This window comes from Chamaea fasciata, unplaced genomic scaffold, assembly GCF_029207755.1.
Source record: "Chamaea fasciata isolate MVZ Bird 193981 ecotype frontalis unplaced genomic scaffold, bChaFas1.0.hap1 SCAF_1, whole genome shotgun sequence".
In the NCBI taxonomy this organism is placed as follows: domain Eukaryota; kingdom Metazoa; phylum Chordata; class Aves; order Passeriformes; family Sylviidae; genus Chamaea; species Chamaea fasciata.
The window spans coordinates 94968275-94984181 of NW_027094086.1; the positions used below are offsets into that span (position 1 = coordinate 94968275).

At 44.4% G+C, this 15907-nt stretch overlaps 2 protein-coding genes across 5 annotated transcripts; both read left to right on the forward strand.

The window, feature by feature from the left end:
- Positions 1–2607: 2607 nt before the first annotated feature.
- Positions 2608–7396, forward strand: LOC136293249 (probable 2-ketogluconate reductase). 4 transcript variants are annotated; one of them, XM_066189789.1, is made up of 7 exons: positions 2608–2694; positions 3163–3234; positions 3722–4106; positions 4740–4911; positions 5875–6053; positions 6558–6654; positions 7042–7396. In XM_066189789.1, exons 3-7 carry the CDS (start codon positions 3725–3727, stop codon positions 7193–7195), a joined length of 984 nt encoding a protein of 327 aa, XP_066045886.1. In that variant the 5' UTR covers positions 2608–2694; positions 3163–3234; positions 3722–3724; the 3' UTR covers positions 7196–7396. The 4 variants fall into 4 exon arrangements, with proteins under 4 accessions (XP_066045886.1, XP_066045877.1, XP_066045906.1 ...); XM_066189780.1 differs by having other exon boundaries at positions 3163–3216; XM_066189809.1 differs by lacking the exon at positions 2608–2694 and having other exon boundaries at positions 2973–3234.
- A 380-nt stretch (positions 7397–7776) lies between these two features.
- RBFA (ribosome binding factor A) lies at positions 7777–15907 on the forward strand. Its single transcript, XM_066189822.1, has 7 exons — positions 7777–7949; positions 8960–9002; positions 9608–9784; positions 11075–11187; positions 12364–12448; positions 14072–14145; positions 15186–15907. Exons 1-7 carry the CDS (start codon positions 7840–7842, stop codon positions 15577–15579), a joined length of 996 nt encoding a protein of 331 aa, XP_066045919.1. The 5' UTR covers positions 7777–7839; the 3' UTR covers positions 15580–15907.

The following is a 15907-nucleotide window of genomic DNA, read 5'->3' on the forward strand; positions in this document are numbered from 1 at the left end:
TTCAAGACTGAAATGTGGTAGGCCTTCCTCAGACTTGTGCCTTTGACAGGGACTTTACAAGGGTCCTTCAATCTCAGTGAGCAGTAAGTTAAAAGCTTACTCATTACATCTTATCACCAAAGTAGTCTGGAAACTTTTGATGTGAAAGAGGTAATGGGTAATCATTTTATGTTTGCTGGGTTGTTTATTTTTTTTTTTTTAAGGAAGAAAATGCAAGTAAACTTAACTGGGAATCCAGTTAACATGCTGTAACTCCATATTGCTAGTTAATTAATTTTTGCTTTAAAGTTTAACTGTTTGAACTTGAAATTCATGTAAGCAAAAATCATCACCAGGATAACAAGAACAGCTTATGGTTTTGTGTAATTGATATGAATTATTATTTTATTTTTAGTAGCAATTTTATAGAGGATTGGTGTTAAATGTGACTGTCCATGTTCAGCATATCCAAATGTGTTTGACAGAATTCAAGAAGACAGCATTTTGTAATCCATTCTTTTGAAAAGCACTACAGTAGTCAGGAGAGACACAGCAGTACCCCATGGCTGGTTATTCCATAGTGTGAAAGGAGAAAGATCCCTGGATGCCCACAGCAGTCATGTGTCCTAGCTCCTGAGCTGCTGTGACCCCAGAAGCCAGGCATCTTCCCCAGTGAATTATGACCACCTGCACAGCAAGGGGAATCACTTCAGTAGAGCTTTTGTGAACTGAGAACTGAAGCTGTATTTCCCAGCCCCCATCACTGGGTATGGAGATCAAGGGAGGTCCTCCCCTCTACTCTGGTCTTGTGGGATCCTAGCTGGAATGTTGCGTCCAGCCCTGGGGTCCTCAGTACAAGAACGACGTGGACCTATTGAAGTGGGTCCAGAGATGGCCACTAAGTTATCACAGGACTGGAGCAACTCTGCTATGAAGACAGAATGGGAGATTGGCATTGTTCAGCCTGGAGAAGGGAAGGCTCAGAGGAGATCTTACAGCAGCCTTACAGTACCTAAAAGGGGACTACAAGAGAGCTGAAGAGGAACTCTTCACAAGTAGTGAGAGGACAAGGGGAATGGCCTTAAATTGAAGGTGAGTAGGTTTAGATTAGGTAGTAGAATGGAGAAGATTAGGAAGAAATTGTCCACTTTGAGGATGATGAGGCACTGGAACAGGTTGCCCAGAGGAGCTGTAGGTGCCCCATCCCTACTGTTGTTCAAGACCGGGTTGGGTGGGGCTCTGAGCAACCCGATCTAGTGAAAGGTGTCCGTGCCTTTGGGAGAGGGTTTGGAAATAGATGGGCTTCAAGTTCCATTCCAACCAAACCCATTCTGTGATTCAGTGATACAGACCAAGTAACTTTGTCAGAAAAATTCTCACTCATTCTCAGCTGAAATTTGCACACCTGCCTGTAGCTGGGGTAACATCTCAAGTGTCCAAGCACCTGAGCATGCCCCAGCCGCTTAGCTCTCAGTGTTCTTGAGGGTATTCCTAGAATCATAATAGGTTGGTGTTGGGGGTTAGGTTTGTTCCTTCTTTCTCTAAAGAATTTTTTCCCCACAAGTTACCAAGGAGACCAAGTGTTGGATACTTGAAAGTACTTAACTGAAACAAAGAAGTGGACAAAAGGTGGAAGGAAGAGATAACGCAAGTAAAAGACAAAGCTTGAGGCAGCTGCGGGCTTTTCTGCTTCCGGCGTTCAGAGAGACGCGTGTCTGCCGCTCCTCGAGGATCTCAGCCGCCGCAAAGCACGCCGAGCGGAGAACGGCTGTTGCTGGCTAGAGAAGTTTCACTGTGGCCAAAGGAATCCAGTCCTGGGAAATCTACTATCACCAGTTCGACCTAAACCCTGAGTTTTCTCTGCCACTCGCGGAAGCTAGGCCGCTTTCTGCCTCGCCTTCGGCTTCTTCAGCGCTGCTCCTCTTGCTGCAGCGTGACCCTGCATCCCCTGCGCTGCCAAGACATCCTGCCCCTGCCTTCAGAAACACCCTGCCATCCCAGCTACCAGCCCGAGACTTTTCCACTGTTTCAGCTTAGTGCTCTGAAGATCCTGCAGGGACACCGAAACCAAACTGCCCTAGGTTTTGTGAAACAAAGCCCTCAAGGTTCTTGGTACTGTTGTCGTTTGTCATTAATGCTGTAGTTGTTTGGTGGAGAGAGAGGTGGTTTTTTTGTGTTTGTTTGCTTTGTATTACATACTAGTAAAGAACTGCTATTCCTATTTCCCAAATCTTTGCCAAAGAGCCTCTGATTGTAATTTTACCTAGCAGATACCTGTCTTCCTAAACCAAGACAGTTGGAAAGGACCTTCATGTGTGCAGTGAGAGCTGTCACTGGTGTCTGTCGGTCAGAGACAACTCTTCATCTTACATTAATTCATGTGCACAGAGTGTAATGACCAGCAGAAAGACCAGACCACGTCCGGTTTTCAAAGGCAGTGTGGAAAACACAGCACGCAGGACGTCAGTGCAAAATCCCGACTATACTGAAATCACGAACAGCACAGAAACACTTCTACAAAAACACAAACACTCGTGAGCTCCCGTTGCTCTCTCTCGGCTCCCCGAGGGTTGGGGGTGCCCGTCCCGTACCCTGGCACCGCCTCTCCTCCCCACTGGCCCGGGTGCGGGCGGCCGGGCAGTGCCCGCCTCGGCGGCCGGTCCCGCTCCGCCCCCGCGGTGCGGCTGGAACGGCCGGGGCGGCGGGCACGGCGGGGTGAGTGCGAGCGGTCCGCCGGGATCCCCGCAGGGCGCCGGGACCACCTGTGCCGGGCGGGTACAGGGCCTTGAGCCCCACGGGGGCGGCGGCTCCGGCGGTAGCCCCGGCCGTGCGGGGTTCGGGGATACCGCGGTCCTGCGCGCCCCGCCCGGGCTGGGAGCGGCAGGGATCTCAGCCCGTTCCCAGCCGTCCTTCAGGGCTGGACAGAGCCCTGCGGCTGCCGCTCCAGCTCCCTCCTGTCTTTAGTCCCAGCCCTCGGCCCGCCGGCGCAGCGGCACACGCTCTGCCGGCCCTGGGCAGGGAGAACTTCCCGGGACACCGCTGGTCGGGGGCGGCTGGTCGGGGGAGAGAAGGCGGAGCCCGCCCGGCGGTGCGGGAGCAGTATTGGGAGCATTGCCTCGGGCTGAGGGGCGGCGTGAGGGGGTCTCGGCTTTAACCTGAGATCACTGCCTTGGCTCTTTGCAGAGTCAGCAGAGTGAAGAGCTGGCAAAGCACTGAAGGAGACGGAAGAAAAAAAGGGTAAACTTATGTTCATAGGTAACTCCGAAGTTCATAGTTGACAATTTATAGCTCTGTTACATTAAATGAGATTTTTTTTACTGAGATAATCACATCAATGATAATTGCTTAATATAATTGCATAAGTGGCAGAACTTGCAGACTAAAAGATACCTTTCCACTCACATGGCCACATTCTTAAATTATCAAGACTTTGGCTTTAAATGTTGAGCATTCAACAGGAGTAACAACGGGTTGCTCATTTGTTTAAGTGCTAGCATACTTGATATGCCAGAAATGTTTTCATTTCTTATTAACAAGATTATATAGAAATTGAACATCCTTCTGAGTAACACAGGGAGAACCCAAAAGTCTTCTGCATGTGGGAATGGTTATCTTCAGTCAAATCCTTCATCAAGTGGGAAAACAGCATGTAATTGAGCCAATCAATTCCTGGTTTCTAGGGAAAAAAAAGTATAATGGATCACTTCAGACCATGTCTTTTTGGTTCTCTTTGCTTTTGTAGGGCATGGAGAGTCAGGAACTGCCTTATGTGCTAGTTGACTGCATAGGAGAGAAGCTTGGAGTATATGAAGACCATGTTGGATTTCTGAAGAAACGTTTCCATCTCATCACCATGAAAGAATACCTTGAAAACAAGACAGTTCTCAGCAAAAAGATCAGAGCTATCTATATGTGGTATCACAAACCAGCTATTAATGAAGAGCTGCTCCAGAGCTTGCCTAACTTGAAGGTAGTTGCAAGTTCTGGAGTGGGAATAGATCACTTGGACCTGAAACTCCTCTCCAGTTATGGTGTGAAGGTGTCCAATACTCCATTTATTGTTTCTACTGACACTGCAGACATGGGGATGGCTTTGTTGCTGGCATCTTCCAGGAGACTTGTGGAAGGTAATAACTTAAATGGTCTTAGTCTTTTCATAGAAAGGATGGCTTTGAAATATGCAGAAAATGCGTGCTGATGCAAAAGTAAGCTTAAAACTAGACATATGGGAAATAGGAGAAAAGGAAGAAATTAAGACAAATCTGTCCTGTTGACAATAACTGGCATTCTATTTCCAAACTGGCATATGGACAAGGTAGACTTGTTCCTTCTTTGGACAGCTCTAAATTCAGGCCTCTTCTCCCTCAGCCCACTGCCACTTATTCATTGTACTTGTTCATTGCAGCCTTGCTTTTCCAGTTATAATAAAAGGGGATTAAAAGAATGTATTTTAAGGAGGCTTGAAGCCTATCTTTGCCAAGCAGCCATGTATCTGAGTCATTACAAACAACCTGTCCAGAAATCTGCCCACCATGCTCTGTGTTTCTTTTCCCTGCCAACCTTGGTCTATCTGCAAGGAAGCTGGGAACCAGATGGCCTTACTGCTGCTTTGGCTTTAACTTCCTTGCCTTCTTTCTTGCCAAAGAAAATTGCTCCTGTGCTTCTGCCTTGTCCTACAATAAAAAGTGTGTGTAGGGGGGTAAGTAACCAGATGCTGGACCGTCCCTTACATTACATAATTCTTCTTTTCCTCTTCCAAGGCCATCAGATGGCAGTCTCCCCTGACACAGAGTATTTCCCTGCTGACTGGCTGGGGGTTGAGATTTCTGGAGCAACCCTGGGGATCGTGGGAATGGGCACCATTGGTTACAAAGTGGCCGAAAGAGCCAAAGCCTTTGAAATGAAGATTTTGTACCACAACAGAAATCAGAGGTAAAACTGGTTGCAGCTTCATGGCAACTCTATTTTGTCACTGCTTTTATGTGTTATTTGTACTTTTCACTGTGCTTTCACTTTTTACGGTGCTCTTTATTTTAAGTGAGAAGTACATACACTTGCTTCTAGATGGTCATTAATTTCCCAATTTATACAGAAAGAAAGTCAGGAAGGAATGGGAGAGATATGTCTCTCACTGTTCTCCCATTCTCCCCTTAGTTGGGGCTCCCGAGTTCTTCCTGCCATGGTGGTGACATTGCAATGGACTGGAAAGGAGAAAACTGGGAGGACTTAACTCCTGTGATTTAGGTGAGGCAGGGATTCAACCGGAGACATCTCACCCTTCCAAAGCCATGTGACAATAAAGGGCCAGACTTGCCAGTCTGTTTGCTGTCTTCTTGATGAGGTGTATGTGCCCCTGTGCTCCCATCAGGCCCATTCCATTCTTTTCTTTTGTGGGAATTTGATGAGAGCCAACCAACCTCATCCTGATACAGATCAAGTGTACCAGCAGGTCCTGCAGCATGTGGTTTCCGTGAATCAGCACTGATGCACAGCACTATCAGGCTGTTGCTGACATAGATTTGGGAAGACTTAACCTTTGCCCTGTCTTGTGTGTTTCCTCAGTAATTTTCACAAGACACCAGTCTTGCTTTTGGGTAGGAAAAGAATCCCCATTATAAGCAGAAATTGTGACACAAATGCATTTGCTTTGTCATTTATTCAGTGTGTTTACGTGATACCCATTTCTTACTTTCCATCCCCACAAGTGTAGTACATTTGTGTACAGTTCACTTGGTATTGTGGGAAATAGCTTGACCGTTGTCTCTGCTGAGTTTCAGACAAACTGCTTTGCACTACACAGTGAAGACAACAATAAAGAAACATTTTCTCTACTGGTGATTTGATATTTTCCTTGTTTCTTGCTACTGCAGTTTAATTTTGGGATTTCTCCTTCAGAAAAAAGGAAGAAGAAAGTGCTGTTGGAGCTGTTTACTGTAAGAAGATAGATGATTTGCTCCAGCAGTCAGATTTTGTGTTGCTGGCTGTGAACCTAACACCACAGACACACAAACTGATTGGGAAGAGGGAGCTGGAGCTGATGAAACCCACCGCCACTCTTATTAACATCAGTAGAGGTAAGGTGCAGAATAAACAAAACTGCATTAAGGTTTGCTGACATAACAAGGCCTGGGAAAACCTCTAATACAGAGTCTCCCTCTGAAATTTTCTGTAAATTTTCTGATTACTAGTTTAGACACCCATGGTCATATCTCAGTAAAACATTTAAGTGTTCTCATAATAATGAGAAAGTAGGTCTCTGAGATGTTAGTGAGCTTGGAGCGTTAAAAGCCCATTTGTATTTATATATCTCCTACTTTAGCCTTTTATTTATCTAATGCAGTGTTGTTGCTCACACACATTAGGGTGGCACACCCTGCTCTCACGCCTGGCGCTCTGCTTCATACTGCTAATTCCCTGATGCACATACCCAAGCTTCCCTCTCCCACTCCACCACACTCTGCTGCTGCAACTGCAACCATGGTCTTGCCCTGCTGTTTGCCTGACCACTGTGCCCAAAAAAATGCTGAGAGAACAGTACGGACTATGAAAATAAACATATCCTTCTTACTGTGACCCAGGTCTGATAGTGGATCAGGATGCTTTGGTGGAAGCCCTTCAAAACAAAGTTATTAAGGCAGCTGCTCTGGATGTGACATATCCTGAACCTTTGCCAAGGTAGGACATGTATTTAGGTTAAATACAAAAGGGTGTATGTGTGGTGTTCAAACTGAGTAAAATTTTGTGAGCATGTGAGAAGTTGCATAATTTTGTCGGTAGGAATACTTGTATGTGCAGTAGTGGTATGTGCACTAGTCCTGCTGAAACCATGTCCCTAATCCTTCTGTCCCAGCCAAATAAAATTCACACTCACTCATTTGGAGGATTTGTTGAATAAAGCCCCACCAAGCTAGGCAGCGCTTGGAACTCCTCTGAATATGCTTAGGTCATGCAATTAGGTTTTGTTTTCTTTTTAATTATTATTTCCCTGGCTGCCTGCAGGTGATGAAATAACAGATGAATGTGCTGTGAGTGACTAGCTGAGCATTTCTTTTCCTCTCTCAGGGATCACCCCTTGTTAAAGCTGAAGAATGTTATAATAACTCCTCATATCGGAAGTGCCACCAAGAAGACGCGCTGGGTTATGATGGAGGAAATGGCAGAAAGCATAGAGGCGGGCCTGGCGGGTCTTCCTGTCCCTCGTGAGGTGCTGCCCTGAAGCAGCTTGCATTTGGAATTAATGCCATCAGTGCAGAAACAGTAATTTGATTCACTTTTTGTGCTTTTTGTGTAATTATCCCACACTGTTATGCAGATAAAATATATAAAGCACAGGTTTAATTTATTTAAATACCCAGCAGCGGTTCTGCGTGGAAAACTGCAGTGTTTTGTCTTGATCTTCAATGGAAAACTCCAGAGCACAGAATCTTGCCTCAGTGTCGTTTTTTCCTCGCATCCCCTTACAACTGTCCGCCGCTGCAGCAGCGAATTGAAGGACACGTAAATGGTGTCTTAGAGGGACAGCCTGGCACAGCCACAAGCGCAGCCGGCGTGTCGGAGCGGCTCCTGCCACCGCTCCAGCCGCAATCCCGACCCTTGGGTGCGTGTTCCCACCCCGGGCCGAAGGGCAGAGCCTGTACACAGACTCTGCGTGTGCGAGCCCTGCCCAGCCTGAGGGCTGCTCGGCCTCTCTCCCGCCCTTCTCTCCTTCCTTCCCTCCCTGGGACCAGCCGGGACTACCCGAGCCGCCGGCCCGGGCCTCCGTGCCGACAGGGGGAGCCGCAGCCGGAGCCTGAGCCGCAGCCGGAGCTGAGGCGGGAGCTCCCCGGGCCGGGCCGGGCGGTGCCGGCGGCCAGGGCAGCAATGTGGGGTGCCCGGGTGGCCGCGGTGCCGCGGGGGTGCCGGGCCCTGCGCAGCTCCGCAGCCCTGGGCGTCCCGAGGAACCTGCTGCGGAAAATGTTCCGCAAGAATAAGTAGGTGCGGGGCCATGCCGGGGTGGGTTGTGGGCGCTGGGGCAAGGGGAGTAAGAGAGGCTCTGGGGCTCGGGCGCTCCCTCGGCGCCAGTGCCGCGGAGGAGAGAGAAACACCGACCCCGAGCCGCCGATCTGAGCTGGTCGGTGGTGGCTGAACATGTGCGCAGGTGGGCAAGAAGGCCAGTGGCGCTGGCCTCTATCAGCAATAGTGTGTCCTGCAGGACCAGGCCGCTGATCGTCCCTCTGTGCCCTGGCCTCGGTGAGGCCACGCCTCGAGTGCTGTGTCCAAGCCTCTCAGTACAGGAGAGACATTGAAGTGCTGGAGCGTGTCCAGTGAAGCTGGGGAAGGGTGTGGAGCACAAGTCCTGTGAGGAGCGGCTGAGGGAGCTGGGGGTGTTCAGTCTGGAGAAAAAGAGGCTCGGTGGGACCTTATCACTCTACAACTGCCTGAAAGGAGGGTGTAGCCAGTTGGAGATCGGTCTCTTCTCCCCGGAAACAAGTGACAGGATGAGAGGGAAAGGGCTTCAAGTTGCACTAAGGGACATTTAGATTGTATATTGTGAGAAATTTCTTCACGGTAAGGGAAGAATGGTCAAGCAGTAGAACAGGTTCTACTGGAACAGGAAAGTGGTGTAATCACTGTCCCTGGAAGTGCTCCGAAGAAAACAAGTAGAAGTGGTGCTTTAGTGACTTGGTTTTGTGTTGGACTCAGCAGTGCTGGGTTAATAGTGGGACTTGATGATCTTAGCCATATTTTCGAACCTTAATGATTCTATGAACCTAAGGAAACCTGAGAGCTTTTCTTTTTCACCTCCTTGCCGTCTATGTGCAGCTTCAGCTGTGGATGGGAAGCATTGTTCCCCATACCCCAGCTGTGAGGAGAGCTACTTGCATGAAAACCTGGGTACTGTGGTGTGCTTTTAGGCAGGTAGAATATTAATTACACAGGGAATCCTTATTTCTCAGAGCTGCTGAAAGATAAGGCTGGTTTCCTTTCCTTTTCCCAAAAGAAAGAAGTTCTGGTATGACAGCCCTGCCCTGGGATCACAAACGGTAAGTGCAAGCTCTTAAGGCAATGTGTTTATTTGTGCCCGGAGGAACAGACTCGTGTTTCTGCCATTGATTCTAACTTTGAAGCATTTTCTGATAGAGAAATAGCAGGATTTGGTGAACAAACAGTAGGACTCCAGTCTGACTGGGACAGGATCGCCATTTGGCTTCCCTTGGCTGTTTTCTCTTCTGTACTATCTTTCATCCTTGCCAGCATCAGTGCTCTCTTGCACACTCCTGAGTACTGATCCAGATTAAAACTTCTGTGAGTTTAGTTTAATGATTTTTTTAAATGTTGTTTTTCCAAACAAGCAAAGCTTTTCAATCAGTACATGCTTTTTTTTGAGAAAACAGATCTATGGAGCTTTGTAACTTGCTACAAAATACAAAAAGAACTTTAGAAACTTTAACTGTAGTACATGAATGTCAAAGATTTTGTGAACAGAAGTATTCTTTATTGAAACACTTGATATGTAGGACCTATATAAAGCCATCACAGCTGCAATAATGAAATAAGAGCATACTTAGTAAAGTGCATGAAACTATATATAGTTGCCTAATAGAAGTGTGTAACTACTGTTTAATGTGTTGTTTGTTTCTTTTTAAAGTTGTATAAACCAACCAAGTTGGACGTTTTAATGAAAAATGATATGACAAAAACAAGGAAAGAAGATAATGTGCGTTGCAGAGTCTTGAATGGTCTTATTCATAAAGCTGTGTTAGAGATGGCAACTACCTGTGAAGTCAGTCAAGAATTTTATGATCTCAAGCTGGAAATCTGCAAGGCAAGTGCCAAAGCTACAGCTTGTGCTGAGCCACTCTGATTATGTTGTGAGGTTGGCATGGGCATGCCAAAGGAGCTCCCCTGGGTGTTGTGATGTGTGCTAGAGGAGTTTTACTGCGTTACATCTGATGTGGCAGAGTGCAGCAAGATCAGGCTCTGGAGTACACACGAGCAGAGCTTTGCCACTGTAGTACCTGGCTTAGGGGACCTTTGCCACTCTAACACAAATGCAACTCACACCAGTTAAATGGTGATTCTCCTGATATGACCTTTTTTTTCTGTTACTCAGATATAAACTTTGTCTTGCCCTTTCAGAAGGAGTAGCTTAGTTTTACCAACAGGAGCTTAGTTTTACCAACATGTGTCTTTCCAAGAGTCTGTTCTTCTTGCAGCTATGTGAGAGTTCTCACTTCTTTGTGTCGCTCACATATTACTGGCAGAAGACGTAAGTGATGCATGAGATTAGTTCAAAAAAAAGGGCAAGCCTAAGAAAATGTCATTGTCAAGCCATATCTGAGAAAGAATTGAGATTTGTATGTAATTTATCTACTGGTGTCATAATTTGTGGATTTGAAAGGGACGTTAGAGCTCTGATACAGGAACTAAGTCAGTCTCTACATTCTTGTTTGTTGTCTGCAGTTTCTATCTTCTACATTTGCTGTTTAGTAAAGATTAAATTATACCAGTGTTCGGCTTAAAAGCTTGGTGGGCTTAGCTTTGATATTAGAAGCATGGGAAAAAAAGGTACCTCATAGCTGCATCTATGAAAAAAGGTTTGTCATTCATGACTGAAATAGATGTTTTTCCTAGCTGAATTAATTCTGTTGTCAGACAAGTGTTCAAAATTACATGGGCAAGATGGGTCTTTTGGCTCTATATGTGCAATATCCTTCACAGAGTATTTCTTCTCTCTAGGGCTTTGAGGATTGCTTGTCTCAGATCACATGTCTGCATGTAAAAATGCTGGCTGGTGTGGGCAGGACACAGTGGTCTCAGGAGGCATTGATGTAAATTAAACAACTTACAACATGAGAGAGGGAAAGAAACATCCTTCTTCCCAGTACAGTACAGATTTTATAGCTGCAGAGTGTTTGTGCTGCACTGGGACATGGCTGAGTGTAGATCAGTCTTGATTTACTCATGAACGGATTCTGGTCCGATATCATTACTTCTGTTATCAAAAGATATTTTCTAATAGGCTTCCTGTAATCCATCACAGACTTCATTGTATATGAAGTGTGTGTGTGTGTGCATATGTGTCATTTTAAAGACAGATTTGCCTTTTTTACAGGTGTCCCTGTCATCCAGCTTTTCAGTGTGTCGTGTGTACTGGAACCCTGCTTCCACTATGGAGAAGGAAAGTTATGTTGAAAGAGTGCTGCAAAAGAGTGCTCCACGTATACGGTACTGCTGTGGGATAGACAGGCCACTTCCTAAATCCAGAGCCATTTCCTAAGTATTTCTGACAATCTAGACCTGACCTGCTGTGATGCTTTAGGTTTTTAGATACTTGGAGTAGAGCATCTCCTGTGATGAGCCTCACAGGGACAGGTGGCTGTGTCACACCAGCAGTGTGATCTTTTGCTGGAGCACAGCTGGCTTATTTGATTTCTGTGCTTTCCCAGGGCGGGTGAGCAGAAAGCAAGAGGAGTGTGGTTGAGGTCTCACTCCAGTGTTCTGGTGGTGGTGGCTGTACAGGCTGTGCAGGACAGTAGCCCAGAACTGGATGCTGCACAAAGGACTGACAGCTGCAAGGATCTCCTTGCAGATTCACTGGGCAGTTCTGATTGCTAGGGATGAGTTGGGCCTCCAGACGGGATGACTGTTATTAGAGAAATTCTTCACAATACCGATACCAAAAAACCCCCCAAACTGAGAATGCTACCGTGTATTGTGATGCATTTGCCCATTTTTCCAACAAAGAGTCTGGTGATTTTTCATGATATCATTGAGATTTTTGTCTCTTCCCCCCTTTCCTTGGCTTTTCTTCTGCTATCCAGCCAGTCTGTTGGAAGTTCAGGACTTCACCCATGTGGCAGGTGGCACAGAAACATACTTGTAAAGCCATTTCCTTTCCTCCTGTTTCTCTAAGCTGTGTGATTCCTGCTCCAGTATAATGCTTTCTTCTACTCCACAGCTTCCACTCTTTAAGAAGGAAAGTTGCTAGAAGAAGACAAGGGGAGCCCTGTCAGTCCTGCCTGCAGCTAGCATGTAGGATAAGTTGTCTTGCCCCGCTCTGAGGGCTCTATCCCCCACTGCTCTTATCCCTACAGTGGGGATAAGGATACCAAATGAAGTGGGAAAAGACCTGTGCCACCCTATGCACACAGATATGGACAAATCTAATATCAACACTCAGCTGGGCCTGCAGCCAGTAGTTTTTGTATGCTATGCATTTGAAGTTGGGGTTCTGCAGTGATGTATTGCTTAGCATTAACCTGAATAGCTCCTCATCAGACTGAAAGTTTTGTAAGCCATATCTTTAAATGTACAGTACTGCTGGATTTAATTTAACACCTTTTACTTGTCCTGGAGGTGCTATACTGATACTCACGCTGATGAATGCTCTGTTTTTGCCAGGTATCTTCTGAATAGTCAGCAGATTGTAGGAAATGTACCCCCAGTAGTATTTATAAAAGACAAAGAAGCTGCAGCTGTAAAAGAGGTAAATCTAATCTTCGACTCTGTGTACAAATATAGTAACTTAGGAGAGAGCTGATCATCTCGTTGCTCTACCAATTTACATTAGAAATCAGTCTGTCTTTATAGTTGCAAAGATCCTTTTAACAAGTGATATTGAGTAAGATTGATGCCTGTATAATATGTAGATGAATTGTAGGCAGTATCATTAGGCCAGTGAAGAAATTTTTAAAAATTAAATTGCCATTTTGAGGAATAATATAGGGTTGCCTAGTGTATATGATTATAGAAATAAGGTTGGAGGATCTGTTTTCCACGTTTTAAATGTTATGTGCTTTTAAGATTCAATTAAATAACCAGTGATGTTTTTATTTTTATTTTTTGCCCAAATCTTTTTCCATCTCTGAGTTGTTCAAATGTTTGTAGGGAAGTGCAGATCTTTGCATAGGGGATATAGGCTTATTCATACTACATTTTTTTCCTTAACTTTTAAAGTTGTCTTTACTATTTCATGTTTCCTGTCAAGGTGTTGCTAGTTTTAACTAGTTGACATATTACTAGAATACTGATGTTTCGTAGGAATTTGCTGTCATTGAGACTGTGAAGCAAGGTCTCTAAAATAGTGAGATTTCCAGAAGAGAAAAATGACACCAATGAATAGAATTTGATGAGAAATGTCTCCTCAAGCTGCTGATGTGAACAGAAGTTGAAAAGAACCGGTTCATGTTTCTTTGCCCTGAAGTGCCTTATTATTATAATAGTGTTACTGTTACAGCCAATTTCTATTAGACCCTTGAGGGCTCCTGCAGTGTGCATGAGCGGAGCTGGAAGGGATAAAAAAAATTTCAGATTCTCTGGAAATGCAATGAACTGTTTGAACTTTCTGGGATCAGAAAAATTCTGAGTTTCACAGAAGACAATAAAAACCCTCTTTATATCACTTCTGTCAGGGAATGACACTGAGGAGCAGATAGATGGATCATTTTCTCCCACTTTGCAGATCATCATATTTATGTCAACCGTAGTTTTTAAGTATTGTAAGTAAGGGAAGAAACATCCAATTAATCTCCTAGAATAATACAATGGATTAGAAGGGAATTAATGTAAAGAAAAGCCGAAATGAAATTTCAAACAAGAAAATTTTCACAGTTACATACAGTCTGTAAGCACAGCATAAAATAGATTTGTAGCATTTACTGGTTAGATGCCATGTTAAAAGGGGTTTGGGAACTCCATACTTGCCTGTAAGAGAAATGCAAACTTGCAGAAAGGGAGAAGAGTTGAAAAAAATTTCAGTGTAAGGATGTTATGAAAAAGGATTTGCAAGACTGAGGTAAGAACAAATAAATCAAAAAATATGTATGTCAGACAATCCCTAACCAAGGGTTCATAATGTACATAAGGCAAAAAACTTCCTAGGAGTCTCTGGATCCACTATTTGACAAAAATATCCTAGGCAAGAATTACAAGCAGTTCCATGTAAAAGAAGGAAAAGGCTGTGGTGAACCACTTTTTGAAGTGGTTTTGCTAAATATTCAAGAGATAGAAAAGAACATATTTGTTGTTCGATACTTGTCTGTTTCTTGTGTAGGTGGTAACAAAAAAAAACCCAGGACCCTTAATATGTCTTGCCTTCATATGTTTACAGGTCGAGGACTTACTGGCAATTGCTGATTTTGGACCTCCAGAAGAAGATGAAGAAACACCTCAAAATGATTCAAGGTGGGTCTTTGTGGTTCAGAATTGTACAAGTGTCTGTTTTCATCTCTGCTGGCCAACTTAAATTGGGTATTGTTTGATGTAAGAGAAAGTGTATTTTAATTAGATGTGTACATTTTTAATCACAGACCCAGTACTTATTCCAGTATTAATACCTTAGTTTTTATGAGGATTTCAAGATTTTTCTAGGATTTCAAGATTTGATGCGTTGATGATAATCAAAATTTTAAAAACGCTCTGCAGCAGTAATATTTGTTTCTCGCTGGTAATTGTCTCATGAGGATGAAAACCACATTTACCAGTACTGCTCTACTTGTCCACTTTTTTCTGATATAAGTTTGGTATGTTATACATGGATTGCAAGTTTTCTGACAAATCTCCCTAAACTAATTTAATGTTCTTCTGTGAGGGATTTTTAACCATTGAGAGATAGGGCTGAACAACCTGTTGGAATAGTGATTCTGTGGACTGGATGCTCTCAAAGCCAACAGCCTTTGCACTTGTGTGCTGCAGTCTGTTGGTAGAAATGCCTTCTGTGCCTCAGCATCTCACAGGAGGGTCCATCAGGTTCGAATCAGAAATAGCTTGCTGTGGGAAGTCATTCTGTGACAGATTTCCCAAAGGGCACCTAACACCTTCCTCTGTGTCCTGAGGAAATAGTCAAGTCCAGCATAAGGTGTCACTTCGCACTGATGTGTTTTGGGCACAGGCTGCTGCTTCTCACTTCTTGGAAGAGCTGGGAGAAGTCTTGGGTTCCTTGAGGCTCCCAGGTCCAGTGCTCACCTATGTACACTTTTTCCCAGACACAAGCACTTTCGCCTGGCATGTTGTTGCTCTGTTGGCTTTCTCCCATTAAATCTGTTGACGCAGACTGCTCTTGGACACATGATATGGTGGTATCTCTTCCTTCATGACATAGGGAGCACAGGGTGTTAATAAAGTTAAGCTGAAAAATCCAGTTGATTTCTGTGTCACTGAAGTTTTCAAAAATAGAAGTATATGTACGGAAAAAGCCAAGCCAATACTTGTTTTCTTTCCCACAGTAAACTCTTCCCTTCAACAACTCAATCTTCAGATTCACCCTTGCAGCCTAATCTGTTTGGTATTGATCATGAACTGCTGAATAAACAGATAATGGACTATAAAAAAATGAAAGTGTCGAGACATACAGAAAACATTGCCTGGACAGAGAAGCAGCAGCAGCAGCTTTCTAAGATTCAAAACAAAATGAAAAAGAAAAAAGCAAGGAATCCTCCTGACGATGATGACGTTACACCACAGAAACATTTACTGGACCGATACGAAGCTGATTACTGGGATGATAACACTGAATCAGCCTCAGACTATGAGCTGCAAGATGAATTACAGGAAGAAGTGAATGAATTGGAGGTGGATGATGACAAAACTTTAAGTCAGTCTACTGGTAAACTGAAATGAAGTGAAAAAATCACTCCCTTCAAAATGAAGGCTGCCAATAACAAAAAAAAAAGACTGCTGTAGCTACTGAAAGATTAATTTTGTACAACATGTTTACCACTTTCTCAATCAAACTAATAGATTTGCCCCATGTGAGCAGGTTTGCTAGCACAAAGTATGTAAGAAAACCTGCCATTGGTGACATGCTGTTAAGCAGCTCTCAAGTTGCTGCAGTTGAGGAACTTTAAACCAGAGACCAGTTTTGTAATGATAAAATATACCTATTGCAGCACTGATTTAAAACTTCTTGCAGTTGTGTTGATTATTTCCAATAAAATTATGGTTTCTA

Excerpts from the sequence above, each read along its gene's own strand:
- RBFA (XM_066189822.1), top strand. The coding sequence starts at position 7,840 with ATGTGGGGTGCCCGGGTGGCCGCGGTGCCGCGGGGGTGCCGGGCCCTG. Across the intron at positions 9,003-9,607 it reads CTGCCCTGGGATCACAAACG|TTGTATAAACCAACCAAGTT; the intron begins GTAAGTGCAAGC and ends TTCTTTTTAAAG. Across the intron at positions 11,188-12,363 it reads AAGAGTGCTCCACGTATACG|GTATCTTCTGAATAGTCAGC; the intron begins GTACTGCTGTGG and ends TGTTTTTGCCAG.
- LOC136293249 (XM_066189789.1), top strand. The coding sequence starts at position 3,725 with ATGGAGAGTCAGGAACTGCCTTATGTGCTAGTTGACTGCATAGGAGAG. Across the intron at positions 4,912-5,874 it reads TACCACAACAGAAATCAGAG|AAAAAAGGAAGAAGAAAGTG; the intron begins GTAAAACTGGTT and ends TTTCTCCTTCAG. Across the intron at positions 6,655-7,041 it reads TATCCTGAACCTTTGCCAAG|GGATCACCCCTTGTTAAAGC; the intron begins GTAGGACATGTA and ends TTCCTCTCTCAG.